Here is an 18486-nt window from a genome sequence, read left to right on the forward strand (position 1 = left end):
GAGAATATTCTGCATCTTGGCTTTAAAAAAATGACTGAAACAATTATTCGATCTTCAAAATAGTTGCTGATTAATTTTCTCTTGATCGATTAATCAATTAATTGACTAATCTTTGCAGCTCTACATTGATTTGTCTTATTCTGTCTTGTTTCAAGATATTGAGGTTAATTTATAGACACTGAAAACAGTTTCATTATCTGTTACCTGTTTTAATTAACATTTTCAGTTTGCTTTGAGAGGAAACGCCGAAATTTTCAAAATAAAATATCGAAACATCATAAATATCATTTCCTGTTGTTTGAGGTGTAACAGCAGCTCTGTGAATAAATGATGACATCATGAATCATGTGACTAAAACGTCACTGAAGAGTTGAAAACATCAGATCTGTGTGGAGCGATGATGAGGAGGCTGTAACCTTCCTCACATCAGTACATGAAACTAACAGAAACGTCATATTTCCATCATGTTTTCCATCGTTTGAGCTTTGACTGTCGCTCTTTTACTGGTTTTTAATTCAACGGTTTAATGCAGAATTAGTTTCAAAGTGTTTCCGTGTGTCTGCAGGTAAAGGTGATGTGTTCGGTGACGTGTTCTGGAAGGAGATGACCTTGGCTCAGTCCTGCGCTAACGTCCGAGCGTTGACCTACTGCGACCTCCACATCATCAAACGAGACGCGCTGCAGAAGGTTCTGGAGTTCTACTCGGCCTTCGCGATCCACTTCGCCAGAAACCTGGTGCTGACCTACAACCTGAGGAAGAGGGTGAGATTTACTACAATTATTTTATTATTTTCCGTTTGATTTAAACCCGTATAGAGCCGAAGTCAAACCAGAACGTCTGGATTCTGCTCCAGGAGTAAGAAAACTTCATTAAAGATCTCATTAACATGTGTAACTCTGCTAAGAATATGAATACCTTGTCATTGTACGTACTGTAAAAAGGATAAAGAAGACGCGGAAAAGGAAGTAAATCATTGTGCATATCATGTGCATCGGTCACAGTCTTACCCCTAAAGTCCACTGGGCGCGTGTGCATCACGTTCCGGCTCCGACGCGGCTGCTGGAGCTGATCGCGGCCACTCTGGTCAATGTACCTGATTCCACCGGGCGCACGCCGCGGCGCGTTTCAGCTGCGCTACAGATAGGCGCCTCGTCTATTTTTTTAACGGAGGCCGCGTCAAGCAGCACAGAGCAGATCGAGCTGGGCAGGAAACCAGACACAGAAACAGCATTGAGCATCCGGTCAATTTTCAAAATAAAACACCCTGCGCAGACTCCTGGTCGTATATCAACAATAAACACAATTAAAACAGACGAATAAAGAAACCGTTTAACTACGTAGCCGACTTAACCATAGTAGAAGCACAAAAATGAGCAAGTTAACAAAATTGGGCAGTTTAGTTGCCCCTCTACTGCAGTAATTACGGTAGCCTTGAGGCACTTTATCAGCTTTGACTAGGCTGCTGTAATTACTGTAGTAGGAGTGCAACTGACTTTAAACGGCGGAAGGCTTCCCCGCAGTGAAGACGCTCCGCCTCTGACACGCTCCCGGTGGAACAGGGCGCCGTGCACGGAGGACGGAGCAAAACCACGTCGGAGCCGGAACACGGTGCACACGCGCCCGGTGGAATCCCGCGGTTAGGTGCCTCTGGAGGCAGTATATGATGTGCAAATATGTCAGTGCAGGTGAGGTAGCTGCCTTAAAGTCCTAAATCTGCGGCGTTTTGGCAGATTGCTTCAGGAGATTTCTTGCTCTGGTTGGTAGAGTGAAGAGGTGGTGGCAGGAGTGTGTCGGGTCATTGCAGACGATGGTGGTGGTTCTACGGAGACAGCGGGAGCTGTAGATAGTGTTGAGAGGCGGCAGCTGGGCTCTGATGACTCTCTGGGAGCAGTCGATGACCCGCCGCGGAGCTCGTCTCTCTGCGGCGGTGCAGCTGGTGTGTTGAGATGCAGTACGTGAGGATGCTTTCAATGCTACAGCCATAGAAGTTTTAACTTTCTTCAGTGATCTCAGAAAGTGTAGCCGTTGTTGTGCCTTCTTTACTCTGCTGTGGTATCAACAGTCCACGAGTAGAAATCCAGCCTTAGATCAGAACCTTTCTCAACAGTGTGTCATGTGACTTCATATGTTTAGATGAGGATGAGAGAAAAAAAACATCAAATATGATTGTTTATTCAATATTTATGTTCTTTATTGGCCTTTAACAGACATCGTTTCCCATAAGTCCTAGAGGTTTGCAGGCTAAACGTCACGGCTGGACAGAGGAGACGAGTCCATGAGTTCAGACACGTCTAATAACAGCAGGACAGATAGACGCATCTCAGATTACTAGACTTTATAGAAGAAAGCATCAGGGAGTTTTATGGATATGGACAAATCCAAGTTATGCTGCTGCACTTGTAGTTCTTTTCATGGGATCTGTATGTAGGAACATGCTTCATTTATTCAGAGAGACCAATGAAAGAGACACTGAATGAGAGATTGTGTTGAGTTACAGAAGCTAGACAGGAAGTGACATCAGTGACTTCAGCTCTCTATTTACTCAGTAAATCCTCAGGAGTCCTGATGAAGATCATCGGCAGCGTCCTCTCTTGTTTTTAGGATTCAGTCAAGGAAAGAAATGACTTGATTAAAGCTAAAAACAAAACAAAATGCCTCTAAAATCAGATCAAATTAAACAAAATGAACATGAAAAACAGAACTGTGTGTGTGTGTGTGTGTGTGTGTGTGTTGAGCTGAGTGTGTGTGAGTCATGTGACCTCGGATCGTCTTGCAGCTCGGTGGCGAGGCCGCTCTGTCGTCGTCGGGTTTTTACACTGAAGACTTTACATAAGCTGCTTTGTTGGCAGCTCACAGAGCAGGTGTGACTGTGTGGACACACTGTGGAGGCGGATGATGACAGACCGCTGTGTGTTCACACCTCCTCACATGCAGCTCAGTTTAACCCTGAAATTCATTCAGGATGGGAGAGAGAGAATATCGAACAACCTGGAAATAAAACACGGAGCCGCCACTCGACTGTCTGATAAATTTAAATTACCGTGTTGTTGTTTCTGATCAGCCATTTTCTCCATCTCATCTCGTCTCGCTGCAGTCTGACTGACGCTGAAGACGAGATAAACGTTCTGTCATCTGGAGACATTTGCACAACAAAACTGAGAAATGCAGTCAAATAAAAACATAGACATAGTTATAAGGGTCAAGTGTAGAATAAAATAAATACATATTGGATTAAATCCATAAAAACACAACAGCAAGCAAGCAACGTTTATTTATATAGCACCTTTCACAAACACCAGTTACAAAGTGCTTCATAGTCAAAGAAATAAAATAAAATAAAAGCAGAATAAATAAAAAGCAACGACACCAGATAAAATATACAAGTCGAGCAGATAAAATGGACAAATTAGGATAAAATGTCACAAACTATCCAAATGCCTGTTTGAACAAACGGGTTTTTAGCTGCTTTTTAAGGGAGTCTACATTGTCCAAGGGTTAGGGTTGGGTTTAGGGTGTAGAGTTGGGGTTAGGGTTAGGGTGCAGGGTTGGGGTTAGGGGTTAGGGTTGGGTTTAGGGTTAGGGTCCAAAGCTTTGGGACTGCTGACTGGAAGGCATAATGCATAATAACCCTTCATAATGTTTGACCAACAGTCCCGTCATGTTTGCATTAAATCATCATATGAGAAGCTGGTGTTTTTGTGTAAAAATAAGTTATCTGATCATGAAAATTACTGCAGATTAATTCCTGTCAGTCAGTTAATTGATTAATTATTGCAGCTCTAAACCAAATTATTTGATTAATTGAAATTTTGACCATGATCAGCAGATCAAAGTTATTATGGTTCATCCGGAGGGGAACATGAACGTGTTGTCGGCATATTTCACTAAATAAAGAGCTGAAAGTCGACCTCATGGTGGCGCTAGAGGAGAAGTCAGAGGATCATAAACTATACAGACGGACGTTAGCATCCACAGAGCCGTGTTGCTAACGAGACTTGAAGGTTGTTGTGTCTTCACGTTCTTCTTCTTCTTCTCTGTCATTATCAGCAGCAGCAGGAGTTAACGAGTCCTTGAAGCCCACGAAAGGTCGATTTAATAAGACCTCCGATTGATTGAAACAACAATCAATGCACTGATTTACAGATTTTCATCAGTGACCTCTCCTGTTCATGTCAGAGAGACGTAAATTCACTTCCTGTTTCCACCCAGATTTAATCTGTCCTCTGCTTTATGACATGACATCTTCGCTCGGCAACTCTCCAAAACGCAGCAGTCACAAAACAAATCAATAGAAACATGAATCGTTTCTTTAAAAGATGCCATCATGTAGTAACCTTCTTGACATAAAAACAGTACTTAGTAATAATAATAATAATAATAATAATAATAAACGTTAATTGTATAGCAAAAATGTAACACAAAGTGCTCAACATAAGACAAGATAAAGGAAAGCATTGGTAAAAAGATTTTCCCGTCAGATGATTCGCTGCGATGATGTGAATTAAAGGATAAATTTGACTTTTACTGAGAGATGAAGACCTGAAGTGAAACTAACAGCTGCTTTAAAAAACAAATAAACTAACCGATGAGTTCCAGTTTTTCAGAGCCGTGAGGTCTCACATCCTCAGAGACCAGAGAGACAAACAGGAAGTGAAGAAAGTCCAAAGTTCACGAATCCAAACATCAGTGAAACATCGGGTATTTTAACGGTTGATTTTTGGGAGATTTTACAGAGATTGTGGTGCAATCTGGTGCAAATTATAAGAAAGAAGTCTTAAGTTGGTTTAGTCAGTCAGTGCAGATTCATTACGTTTGGATTCAGAGTTGTTAATTTGCATAAATTCTTAATAAATTAAACTCTTGACAATTAGGTTTTAGGTTGTTTGAGCTTCCTGTATTCGACTCTTTTAAAGAAATATCCCCAAAACTAACACAGCAGCTACTTTTAGGACATTAATGGATAAAGACTAACGTGCTGATACATCGTTTGACACTGAAAACTGTTATTTTCTGTCAGTTTAGTGAAGAGTCAAAGGTTTTCTTATAATTTGCACTGAATTGCTCCTCCGTCCGTCCTGAAAAATTAACCGTTAAACACCTGATAATTACTTTTAGTATAAAATGAAGGGACCTGTAAAATAAAATATTACCAAAAACCATAATAAGATTTCCAATGAGTTGCTGCTCCGGAGCTTTTGATCCTATCTCATGATCTTCCTCCTAATGTGACCTTATAGAGCCGAAGTAAAACTGAAACTTCCAGGTTGTTCCAGAAACAAGAAAACCTCTTTCAAAAACCCCGTTAACATCTGGAACTGTTGTAATAGTTATTTTTATATGATTATTATTAGTTATTATTATTATGTCATCTGGTCCACAGGGGATTACAAGACGCCTCTATTTATATATATATATATATAATATATATATATAATATAACAGGGCTTTAATCATACAAACCCTAACTCACAGTGTAGTCATCTTTCATTTCATTGTTGTACATGTTACTGTTTGATCAGTGAAAGCCTTTCTGTCAGAAAGTCCGTTTAAAAGTCAGATTATTTTCTAGAGCAGTGATGTTCTTGAATGTGTCTGATTTCAAGATACTGAAAAACATTTATTTTACTAAGAAAACTCCTGAAACGAGAGGAAACTGCACTGAAAACAGATGTGAATGAATTCAGATTAAATGACTGTTCAGATGTTTTGTTGCATAAAAGGAAAATAAAACCATCAACTCAACCAGATTAATGCTTCTAAATGAAGGTTTTAACGAGCTCAGAATATGTTTGTATTTGAGAAGACTGTGATGAAATGAAAGCGGGTGAAAAGAAACAGAAGAGAGGGATTAAGACATGATGTTAGCCATACGCTGCTCCCTCCCTCTCCCTCTCTCTCTCTCTCTCTCTCTCTCTCTCTCTCTGCTGTAAATCGATGTGAAAGCCGTCGTGTCCTGTTCTGCTTCGCTGTGCAATAATGACGCCGGTGAAGAGAAACGACCTGCCAGGGCAGCTCTCACCTCCAAAACCCTCAGACTGCAGCCCCCGTTCAGCTGCTGCAGTCTCACTCTGTTAGACGACAAAACACTGTTAACAAGAGTTTCCCACAGTTTGTTCCAGGATCCAGTTTATACATAAAGTTTCACTGCAGTTGTATCAAGAAAACAGAACAACAACTGAGACGCTGTTTTAGCTCTGCGACGGCTCTAAGAGGAGATAAATAAACAGTGTATTTGTTCATATTGTGGCAGCAGCAGCAGCACGTTCAGGTTTAACATTCATCACTTCAGGAAGTCTATCAGACACCAAAATGCAGCACAGAGGTTTTTAATTAATCATTTTTTCAAATGTTATAATGGGAGTTAAATGGGAGAAATATGGTGTTCATGTTTCCAAGAAATCTACCAGGAATGTGCGCTGGCAGGTATTTGATTGGTCACTACAACTACAAATGCTCCACACTGTGATGTCATAACAAGGACGGTGTCTTAAACCAACATTCAGGAGCCCAAATGAACATTAAAACTTGCTGTAATCATTCCTCCTGTTCATACTGACCATTAGAAGATCCCTTCATAATGACCTTACAATGGAAGTGATGGGGGACAAAATCCACAGTCTGAAGCTAATATGAAGCTTCAGCGTCCAAACGAGTCAAATCAAGTAGATATCTTTCAACGTTACAGTCTTTTTAGTGCCAAAGTTCCTCTTTTTGTTACTATACTTCCACCTGCAGCTCAACAGCCTGGTCGCCAGAATAAAACGTCGGCGCTGTACGTTTCAACACATGAAATACAGCATCTCAACATTTCTAAAGTGACGTAGTTCACATGTGATCTATATGAGTTGATCTTTCCTATATAGGAGGAGGAGGGGCAGCAGAGAGCACGGTTCAAGACCACTTTGAAACTGACACTGAAACCAATGTCCGCTTCCTGTTTCAACCAACAAAAGCGGATGTTTTTAGCGAGACGTCAGGACACTTGCAGCCGTTTTTCTGGCGAGAAAACCGGCTTTTTTTTTAGTGAGACATCGGCTGTTTTTATTTTATTTTTTATTTTAACCCAAACCATGATCTTTCCCCTAAACCTGACCAGACCTGAACCACAGCGTTGTCACACCATAAAACATCATTATTCAACGGGTAGAAATGTTGATATGATGCGTATTTCACGTGTTGAAACATATATATTCAACGTTTCTGTGGTTTGCAGAAACATTCAGACGTTTTCTTCTGGCGACTGGGTTGCAGCTCAACAGGGAAACACTGTCCGAGGAAACACAAAGACTGTAAATGTGTCAGATATCCACTTGATATGACTAACTCAGACTGCTGAAGCTGAATAGAAGCTTCACACAGACTTTTAAATGCTCTTTTAATATCAGTATGAACAGGAGGGATGATTACAGACACCTGACTGCTGGTTTAACACACTGGGAACACTGGGAACGTGTCCACAGTTGAATGCAGCAGCCTCAGTTCTTCATATTGTGTTTGTATCTGCAGAATCAGACCAGCAGCAGTTGTGGAACATTATCAGTTCTCTCACGTTCTCCGCTCCTCTGTTCTCATCAGCTCTGAGAGTTCTCTGATAGAACGTCCAGCTGCTGCTGCTCCGTCCACACGATCCAATTTCAGCAGGTCAGGAGCTCAATGATTGGCTCAGGGCTCAGCATACTGATGACATCGCCGCCACCCTGCCCTGCGCTGTCGCTGCAGAATAAAGACGCGCTCGGACAGCCCGTCAGGCAGGAGGTCACATGTAAATCAGCGGTCCCTCCACACCGTTAATGTACGTTAAAGTCATTTATGTGACGCATCGATTTACAGCGAGGTCAGCCGAAACACGACCTGCAGCTCCTGCAAAAACGGAAGCGGCTGAAACACCATTAAAGGACCAGACCGCTGTTTTACATTCAGGCTGATCGTTTTACAGATCAGCTCTTAGATCGACTGGTTCACTTCAATAAAACTTCAAACAACTATAACTTTATTGTCCTGAGACTGATCACAAACATAACAGTAAACAGCTGAAAGAGCGTCGCCGTGGTTACTGTGAGGAGTAAATTACAAAACTGATGTATGAGGGTGATCACAGGCAGCTGCAAACTCATAACTCAGATGAATTTATTTTAACAACATGACGATCAACCTTTCACATCCTGTTTTATGAATAAAGTAGTAATTTCAAAGTAAAAAGGCTTAATATCACAAGAATAATGTACTTTTCTACTTTATTTGTCATAATTTTACAAGAAAGTTGTAAGTTTACAAGATAAAGATGTAATTTTGAGAAAAAGTTTAAATATTTTAAAAATAAAAGTCAAAGTTAAAATCATTTATATTCTGTCATAAAAGATGTAGAAGATCTGGGATGATAATATCCGAGGAAGCAAATCACAACGGAGAACTACATACCGGCACTGCTGGAGGGAAGAGATATCAGGGTGATGTAATGAACTGCCCTAAAAATCACATCCTACTGGCGGGAAACTCATAAATGCTTGGAAACAGTTATTTCAATGTCATACAGAACATCCAGACAAAGGCAGATAAACACCTAATGAGAATATTACTTATTGCAACCAGATGCTCCATCACTAGAAGATCGGTTAAAAATTTACATAAACATTTTCTATAAAAATGCAAATGGACAAATTTAGGGGAATGTGGTTAAAATGGATTAAGTAGAGAGACCTGACCTGATTTAATGGAAATAGCTGTGATATAAGGAGAGGGTTTCCATGGTGACGTTGTTTGTACATATTGACGGCTGAAGAGCAAAACCTCTGATCTGAAAAATGCGCTTTTTTGAGGAAACTAAAAAAAAATAATAATAATAATAATTAATTAATTAATAATAATTAAAATTAAATTAAAAATAAAATTCAGTTTGTTTTCAGGTGAAAAGATGTAGTAAATGTAATAGTTACTACACTGTGGTATACGAGGGTCAGAATTCCTTCCACTGGAGATGAAGGTTCAGTGATTCGTGCTGTAGCCTCTCTACACATCCAGAGACTCTGCGTCGTGTTTTTGTTTTGTTGTGTGACTTTTCTGTCACAATGAAGGGCGGGATTATCTTGATTATCTTGATTATCTTGATTATCTTGCAGACAGACTGAATATGAGCAAAACCTTCCTTGTTCTCATCATCCAAAGTGAAATCCGCCAATCAGATCATTCTGCAGATACGAAGTTTTGGCCATCGACATGTTCATAGTTAGTTACTAATGAAAGGGAGACAAGTTTTATTTTAACAAGGTTAATGCAGTATATTGGTTTTGTTTGTTTGTTTGTTTTGTTTAGTTATTTCTATGTTAATATGTATTTATGTAAATGAGATTTATGTACTCAAACAAGGACTGTGAATGACCTCCATAATAAAAATAAAATTAAAAAAAAAAAAAAAAGATGTAGAAGATCTGAAGTTTCATCAGTAACCTTATTATATTATAGATTATTATTATATATTAGAGCTGCAACTAATGATTATTTTCATTATTAATTAATCTTCCAATCATTGTTTTGATAGTTTCATCTTTAAAATGTCAGAAAATGGTGAAAAACGTCTTATAATTTTTTAATGAAGATAATTTTAGACTTAAATTTAACTTAATGCGTTAAGTTCTTTCAGAGAAAACTTCTTCTGAGACGTCATCTTATCAAACATGTTTGAAGTGGAAGATTCTGTTTCTACACTTTGATCAAAGCTTCAGAAAAAAAAAGATTCTTCTTAATTTCTCTTTTTGAGTTCCATCAGGTCTCAGAGACGTTTCTTTAATAATGAACGAAGCTCAGTTTGATGTGTTCAGATGTTTTAATTGACGCCTGCAGCTCTTGAGATGTTTCTGCGACTCAGTTACTGCAAATCACATTACATAGACGTTTTTTTTACATAATGTGGAAACGAAATGTTTTAACCCAGAAGGACTTTAAAGTTGTTTATTTATTAAGTTTACCTTTAAACATTGTCAGTAACTGAAGGTTAAAATAACTTGTTTAATATCTGCGTTATTTCCATTTTATATACGATGTTTAAATTAAACAACTGCTTGTTCAAACCTTTAACCTTGTGTCTATATGTATATTTATATTTTACATACTGTAGTTCTTATCTGCACAACTGCATTCTCTGTCTATACACACTGTTTATTCCATATCTGCCTATTCTGCACATTTTTCTTTCCTCTCAGGCTGATTTATTTTGTTTTTGCGTTTATGTTGCACTTTATTGTAAATATTTTACCCGACAGTTTAGTACTAACAGCATCATCACGTTTAATCAGAGCAACTTGATTTTTTTGTTTCTTTACATTTTTATGACATGTTGTTTATTATCTCGTGGTTGCATGATGATGCTACGACAGAGTTTCCCTCAGGATCAATAAAGTCATATTAAAATCTATCAACCTGACTGTGATCTGAGCAGCTTCATGTATGAAATGTATCTGACAGTTAACAGCTGAACTTCAGCTACTGAACCGTCACATTAACCAGAGAAACGACTTCTCATGTCCTGATTGATTTTCTGTCTTCTAACAGATCGTCTTCAGGAAGATCAGCGATGTGAAACGCGAGGAAGAGGAGATGCTGAAGAGGAAGAACGAGGCTCCTCTGAACCTCCCTCCGGACCACCCGGTCCGTCGACTCTTCCAGCGTTTCCGGCAGCAGAAGGAGGCCCGGCTCGCCTGCGAGCAGGTCGGCGACGTGGAGAAAGGCGTTTCAACCAAAGGCCCGGAGGTCCTGGCGTCCACCAGCATCGTCATGGTGACCGAAAACGCTACCGCATCCACCACCTCCTCAGCATCCACCGCATCCTCTTCATCCAGGACCTCCAGCCGGGTGATGCTCCACGCTCCCGCCACCCAGAACGGAAACCTGACAGGCTGCAAGTCCGCAGAGCCGCCGAAAGCTAAAGGCTGGGGACGATTCAAGGAGTCGGTCGTCAAGGCCGAGTCATGGAGCAGCGTCTCCAAGGCCGAGTCCATGGAGACGCTGCCCGATAGAACTAAATCTCACGACGAGATGTCCCTCAAGAAAACCGACTCGTGCGACAGCGGCATCACGAAGAGCGACCTCCGCTTGGACAACGCCGGTGACGCCAGAACGCCGCAGGAGCGAAGTCCAGTTCAGTCCGACGAGAAGAAGGCGTTCTGTCCGATACCGGAGCAGAGCCTGCAGGCGTCTTTCCTCGAGCTGAAACAAGAACTCAGAGGGGACATCGGGTCTCTGAACAGTCGCATGGCGGCGTTGGAGACTCAGCTGGCTGAAATGCTTCGACTTCTCAAATCCAGGAAGTCGTCGGGCTCCTTCTTCGAGATCTCGCGGCCGCCTTCCCCCGACTCAGACAAGGACAGCCTCTCTTAACTGTCCCGACGGCGGGAATCGAACTCAACCTATTCTGCCTTCAGACGTCAGAAAGAGCTCCTGACAGCAGGGAGACGAGAAGCACTTTGTGTTAACTGACTGAGTGAAACTGGAATAAGATCACAGAGACTAAAGAACGAGTCCCGACAGTCACGATGGCACCTTCGGTCCTCAGACCGTCACATGATATCGGCAATAATAACAGATGGCTTTAAAGGGATAGTTCGGAGGTTGTATGAGGTACTTAAACCACCTAAAAGAATCAATATCAGTTTAAGTGGACGCTATATTTACCTTTCCGTCAGACAGCTGTTCTCCAAACTCGGGGCGGTTCCCGACCTCCGTCTACACTGACGATGGATAAATACCTCATACAACGCCACTCCTAAAGATATGAACTATCCCTTTAACTCGCTGGCTTTAAGCAGGACTTTGGCACTGTGATGCAGTGATGTGTCTCCAAGGCTTCGACCTGGTCTCATGAGGTCTGGTCCACAAAGTTTGTTTAGCTGTTCAGAGCCTTCAGACACTCGACGACGGTCTGCTGTCATCGGCTGCTCTGCTGCTCTGTCAATCACAAGTTATCACATTATGTATTGAGTCCGCTGGAATCGATGCGACGGCTTTATATCGTTCACATCAAACATTTCCAAACCTGAGAAAACCAGGACGGTCCAGATGATGGGACCAGTTCCACACTGGTTGGTTTTTCTGTTAGCAAGTGAGGAACTAAAAAATGATTAATGTTAAAAACAAAACAATAAAGGACAATGATGTGAGTAGCCTCTACATTCAGCATCCTAACTTGCTCTCGGTGTCTGTAGCGCCTCCCTGAGGCTGAAAGCTCAGACTGCAGCCGGTGAGAAGCTTTACTCTTTAAAGTTAATTCATATTTCTCTCTTGGTTGTATCTGAGGCTTCTCTGTAAAGTTACAGCTGTATTTACTATTCAGATTTCAACACCACATGACATGTTCAAGAATAAAATACAGGCCTTTATTTTTTATATTATCAATTAATCTGGCGATTCTACGTCGTCAAATGTCTGTTTTGTCTAAATCTGAAATATATTCAGTTTATTTATGGCAAAGAGAAGAAGAGTCATGTGAGAAAGCGTCGCAGCTTTTACTGTTTCAGCTTAAAAAATGACTGAAATGATTCATCAATTATCAAAATAGTTGCTGTTATTTGGTTTCAGCTCTAAAAATAATACTCTTACGATGATAAAATGTCACAGCGGCGCTCTGTGATTGGTTGTTTAGAGCGCCAATCAAAAGACAGACAGTCAAAGCAGGAAGTCGTTGACACGGTTGAAGAACAGTGTGGACCAGACTCTCAGCTGACGGTCAAAGGTTTGGATCTTTACGTGATATTTGCACCATTTTAATCAGAGTTTGTGGTTTATTAGAGAAAAGGCGACAGAATGTTTCCACCTGAACACACTGAAGTGTTTTTATTATGCATGAATGAATGAATGAGATAAGTTTAACGCAGCACAGTGAAAATGTTTCTGATGTTGATGTTTGATTTGTTCTGGCTGGTTACTCTGGACGTTTAGTTTGCATGTTAACGAGTCGTTAGCTTGGATGGAAGGTAACATTATTAATCTGATGCTTCGGTTTATAGGAGCACACACATTTGATGGTTTTAATTCAGATATCTCTGGTTTATCTTCTCGGCCTTTCAAGAAAACTGTGAACACTTTCAAATCAAACTCTCTGCCTGCATTTCCTGTTTTTGTTTCGTTTCGCCAAACGCTGAACATAAAATCCGGATGAGTTCATGTCTGTCTGATCAGCAGAGACCTCCGTGTCGGGAGACGGCCGTCGGTCCGACGCTGGTGAGTTTGTCTTCGCTGTACGCTCGTAATCCAGGTTTTAAAGGAGTTTAATAATGTTTAATGAAGAGTTGTGGAGTGGGAGGAGCTATTTCTGCGCCCTTGGTGACTCTCAGTTCTCTCTTTTACAGTTTGGATCAATGAAAGTAAAAGACTTTGGGGGTAGAAGTCAACTACGACGCCCAAGGTGCATCTCGGCAAGAAACAGCCAATCACGGAGCTTAAAATTCAGTCACGTCGTCGCTAACGGCGAACAGAAGCTAAAAAACTGATTTCACACTTTTTTCAATTTCGGGGGTCACTTTTGAGTGAATTCAGTAACCATGGCGACACATTCCTCCATAGCAACGGTGGCCGAGGCTCATGGGTATTGTAGTATTCTCAACTGGTATTCTTTAAACTGGTGTCAGAATATAAACCAGTAGGATGGTTTCTGTGTTCATTCAAATATCTGAAATGTGAATACAGAATAAGGAAAAACACTTCAGGACCAGCAGCTAAAAGTTATTAAGAATGAGCTTGTCCTCGTCATTTTTCATAATTTGAAGATACTCCTTGCTCCAAATCACAAAAATTATGTTTTCTGTTGGATTTCAGACTCAACGAGCTGCAGTAACAGGTTTTCAACCACTAGGGGGCAGAAAGACTCCAAAACAAACAAAGAGTCTTTTTGTGTTTGAAGAGTGTAGAAAGATAAATGCTTCCTATAAGTGTGTTTGGATCAGAAATAGCAAACTGTTTTCTCCTCTGAGAGAGATGCTGTGTCTCCACTCAGACGTTTGGCTGTTTGTTTGTTTGTTTGTTTGTTTGTTTGTTTGTTGGCGTTCGCCGGTGCGTCACCTTTGGTTCTGGTGGGCGTTTGTTTTCTCTCCAGGAGATGCTGGTTGTGCCTCTGAAGGCTCAGCAAGACATGAGGTGGAAACACGATAAAGGAATAAACAAAGAACTAAACTAATGTTTTCAGGAAACCGTCTCTGCTCTGCATGTTTGTCCACATCCATCATCTGCTGTTCAGTCTGCTGTCAAGTGTGTTTAAGTAAACTGTGACGAAGCAGACGTCATCTCCTGCTGAGCCGGAGGTCACGACAGACTCCAGGATTCCCTACAGGAGAGCTGTGATTGGCTCAGCTGAATCCTAACAGATATTCATGGATCGCTGGTTCCTTCTTTGTCTTTGACGTCTTCTGTGAAGTTCTTCTGCTGCTCAGTAAAGCTTAAAGCTGTGTGTCCGATTACACTCGTCTTTTCCTTCTGCGCTCAGCTGATCAGATTTACATCCAAAACACCTTCCAGACATCTTGATGACAGGAACATTTCACAAAGTCCCTAAAAGCATCAAACATGTTGAAGAAGGCAGCTGATCTTCTTTATTTAGCTTTCTATTTGTTATTCATGTTACGTCTCACTCTTTGGTTGCTACGCCCACACAACGCCACAGTCTGTGTGAACGTTTCTGAAACATCTTTGTCACAATCTGGAGCTTGAAAATCCTGATATGAGCAAAGAGGAGCAGAGCTGAGACCAGATGAGCAGCAACAACCACGACTGAAGTGTGACAGGCTGAGACATAAACCTTAAAGGAAGATCACCATTTATTTCAACCTGATGTATTTCCCATAAATGTGACGTATATCAGAGCTGCTGAGCCTCCTCCAGCTCTCCAAATAAACATGATTATTACATGAGTCATTCCAAACATTTTTTCACTGAGTCCGAACAAAAGTAAACACAGAAACTAGCCGTGGTTCTGTCCAGTCGGCTTCGCTCTGTTCGTCCAGGTGAAACAGTCTCCAGGAAAACAACGTTGCTCAGAGAAGTTACACAGCTCAGATCGTTCTTGTCTAGATTTTCCACGTCAACAACAACAAAAGTTTTCCTCCTCAGTCAGCAGCGATCGCAGGAATACCGCTGGATTCCTGACATATGTTGTCTTCCTGCCTCCTTTCTTCATCTTTCCTTATCTTCCTCATTTGTGAGACAGTGTAACTGCAGTGAAAGTCATTCATGGGAAACACGTCAGGTTGGAATAAACCAGAATCTTCCTTTAAAATCTCCCCAATGCAACATCAACATGAGAAAATCTGCACTGTTATTGATTGTATTTGTAGAGAGAAGTTGAGGGTTTTCCCCTTCACTTCAATACAGACAGAGTTTTATCACAGCACCATCTAGTCGATGTGAGAGCTGAATACACTTCAAGTGTAAATTATACTTTTGGTGTTTCTATAGCTACGAGGGTCCATGTGACATCAAAGGTCTGCAGCCCAAAATTTATGACCTCAAGGACGCACAGCAACCATGACAGCTAATGTAGAGTTAGTTAGTAAATTGAGCTCGTTAAACTTTAACACTCAGCTGTGGTTGTTGCTGAACATTCAAATAAAACTCCCAGAACTTTCCCAACATCATTTAAATGCAAATTTCAGACAAATCAGATTGATAATACAGAATATATCCTGTTGTGTTTTTACATAAAAAGTGACAGTTTTCTGCAGTTTTAAGAAGGGTGTCATCTGCAAACATGATAACAAAAGTACCGAATCTGCTCAAGCTGGAAACTGTCTGCAGTGAAATGTGAAACATGTGGAGCATCGTGACACATTTGATGCTGCACTTCTGTGAATCAGAGGAAATGTAACCTGTTGTGTATTCACCTGAAATGTCTAACTGATAATCTGAGATGTTTGTTTGTCTTGACTTTGGTGTCTTGTGTATCCTGTGTAGGTGTGATATAATATATCGTCATAATATGCAATTATTGCCATGTATGCTGTTTCTCTTGAGAGGCTGGTTGTTGTTTTGTGGTACTTTGTGCGTCTCACGCTGTCCCACGAGCACCGCCGGTATCGACACTGATGCACTTTGGTCGTCTGTCGTCCCTGCATGACGCTGGTGTCTGAAACTCTGTTTTTCTCTAAAAAGGAAAAACTGAAACTGAGCTGACTTTGCCTTGCTACTTCAATATCTCGGAGGACTCTCCCTAAACTTTACTACCTTCTGCTGTCGGTCACGTGTATGTAACGGCTGCCGTCTGTGCATGAAGAGCACTTCAATGTTAAAATCTGACAAAGTCTTTATCAATATCACGTATGCACTGTTTTGGAAATTCACAACTTGGAGGAAAAGATTGAGAAGAAACTTAACCACAGATATATATTCTTATTTCTGTTCTTCACTTATTGTCAGGAATGAAAACTGTATCAGCACAAAGAGTATTTATAAAAAAACCAAATGTCAACAATAAATGATTTTATACTTTGTACTTTCTGTATCTTCATTTATCTTCATTTCACAGTTTACTGTAATTGTAGTTGGAGTCCTTATTCCATACATCAAATCTTTTCATAAAGTGATTACGTGTTCTATAATCAGACGGTCACACTGAGCCTGATTGCATCCTGCTACACAACAACCCACATTAGCTTCCTGCTAAAGTCTCCTTCTGATCTAACTTACTAACATGAACACACGTCTTGTCCTGCAGCTTGTTGAACGAGCCACCGAACAAACATTCACCAGGGAAAAGTGCACCACTAATGTCAGTTAGCAGCTAGATGCTAATTAGCTGCTCAGCTGCAGCACATTAAACAGCAGTAAACATACAAGCAAACATCACTTTGAACCTGTTAGATGCTGATTTGGTTGTTGCTCTTCAGAATCTCTGTTAGTGACACGCTGTCAGCGTTTGTTTACTTTGTCTCCGTTCATACGGTGTAACACCAGTAACCTGCCAACAGCTGTCAGTGTCCCCCCCCCCACGGTCAATCAAACACTCATTTTAATAAAACAAAGCTATTAATAATACGTTTAAAAACAGACTGTAAAGATTAAGATTTCTTCATTGTCATTTCTCGGTACTCACATACATAGAACTGGAATTGATCCTCTGTGTTTGACCCATTCTATACACACACACTGGGAGCACTGGGCAGCCGCAGTGCAGCTCCTGGGGACCAACTCCAGTTCTTTTTGCCAGAGCTTTAGTCAGAGTCACTGACAGGAGTATTAACCCTAACATATATGTCTGATGGTGGGAGGAAACTCGGTGGAAACCCAAACAAACACGGGGAGATGTAACACAGAAAGGACGCAGGACGGGTTCGAACCTTCTCGCTGTGAGGCAGCAGTGCAGCAGTGCTAACCACCGAGCCAATAGCGTAGCTCCTTTCAGGGCTCGGTGTGTGGTTGTGTGTGTGTGACAGTGAGGCTGCAGTGATCCAAACCAGGTTCCTGTGTCCAACATGCCACCTGCTTATTAAAGTGAAGGGAGTTAGCCCTGAAGTTAGCGACAACAGGTTAGCCTAACCTGACCCTTAAGGTGGACTGACCCTTAAGGTGGACCAGCTGTTGTAGTAAACAGAGAACAGAGGAATGTCTGACTGCTGAGTCCCTCCTGAGTTTTGTTATATATATATAATATAAAAGGAACATTTTGACACATGACCCAACCCTTCTGCCTAATGGGGAAGATTCAATGTGATGTTTTTATGAGTGAGTTCCTGTTTTCAGAGACGACTGCTAGCAAGTAAACATTAATGTAAAATGTCTGATTTTTTTTTAAATCCTGTTTGTTGTCACTAAACATGGTTAGTTCAGTGTCACCAGTCAGGTAACTAATCTCTACTGTTGCCGTGGTTACCTCCAATAATGTACCTTGAGCTGGTGTAATTGCCGATAAGAGTTGTAATTATCATTTATTGTTTGTAATGGTTTAAGCATTGATTATGTAAAAGATGATTGTCTTCCATCAGGACACGTCGCTGCAGGAATATTTAGATTAAGCTTTTTTAATCAATCAGGTCTTTGTCAAAGTTCAAATACGCCTTCATCTCATCTGTTTACTGCGTTTCATTTCTGTAAATTCGAGTCTTTGCTGCTTCTCCTCTTTCTGGATCTTTTCCAAATCAACAGGGAATCCCTGAACCTCCCCCCTCAGTGAAAAGGCTGCTTTCTGCAGAGCTGGCAGCTCCCTCCCTCCTCTCCCTCCTCTCCCTCCTTCCTCCCGTTCGTTTTGATGATCTGCATTGCAGTGCCGGCCCTCCTCCCCCTCCTCTCTTCCTCCAGGTTGATCTCTGCAGCAGCCAACACACAGCAGGGCGATCCTCTCTGAGTCTGACACTAAACATGCCGCTACAGCTTCCCTCCTTCCTCCTCCTCCTCCTCCTCCTCCTCTGCATCTCTCTGTTATCCTGATGCCACAGCGCCCTCTACAGAGCAAATGGCAGCAGGTCCCTGCAGGTTTCATCTCCTTCAAAATCTGTTTCATGCTGATTAGAGAT

General features: G+C 41.3%; 1 protein-coding gene across 6 annotated transcripts in view; it reads left to right on the plus strand.

Moving 5' to 3' along the window:
* Positions 1–16461, plus strand: part of kcnh1b (potassium voltage-gated channel, subfamily H (eag-related), member 1b) — a 64325-nt gene extending 47864 nt beyond the window's left edge. For 2 of the 6 annotated variants that reach the window (XM_042397192.1, XM_042397197.1), the window contains exons 10-11: positions 566–762; positions 10547–16461. In XM_042397192.1, coding sequence (XP_042253126.1) covers positions 566–762; positions 10547–11371 — 1022 coding nt within the window. In that variant the 3' untranslated portion in view covers positions 11372–16461. Of the gene's footprint in view, positions 1–565; positions 763–1731; positions 1953–2208; positions 2276–10546 lie in introns of those variants that run through there. The other 4 variants (XR_006092868.1, XM_042397202.1, XM_042397208.1 and 1 more) reach the window with 4 other exon arrangements.
* The last annotated feature ends 2025 nt before the right edge of the window (positions 16462–18486 follow it).

The sequence above is a fragment of the Thunnus maccoyii genome, chromosome 2, assembly GCF_910596095.1.
Source record: "Thunnus maccoyii chromosome 2, fThuMac1.1, whole genome shotgun sequence".
In the NCBI taxonomy this organism is placed as follows: Eukaryota; Metazoa; Chordata; class Actinopteri; order Scombriformes; family Scombridae; genus Thunnus; species Thunnus maccoyii.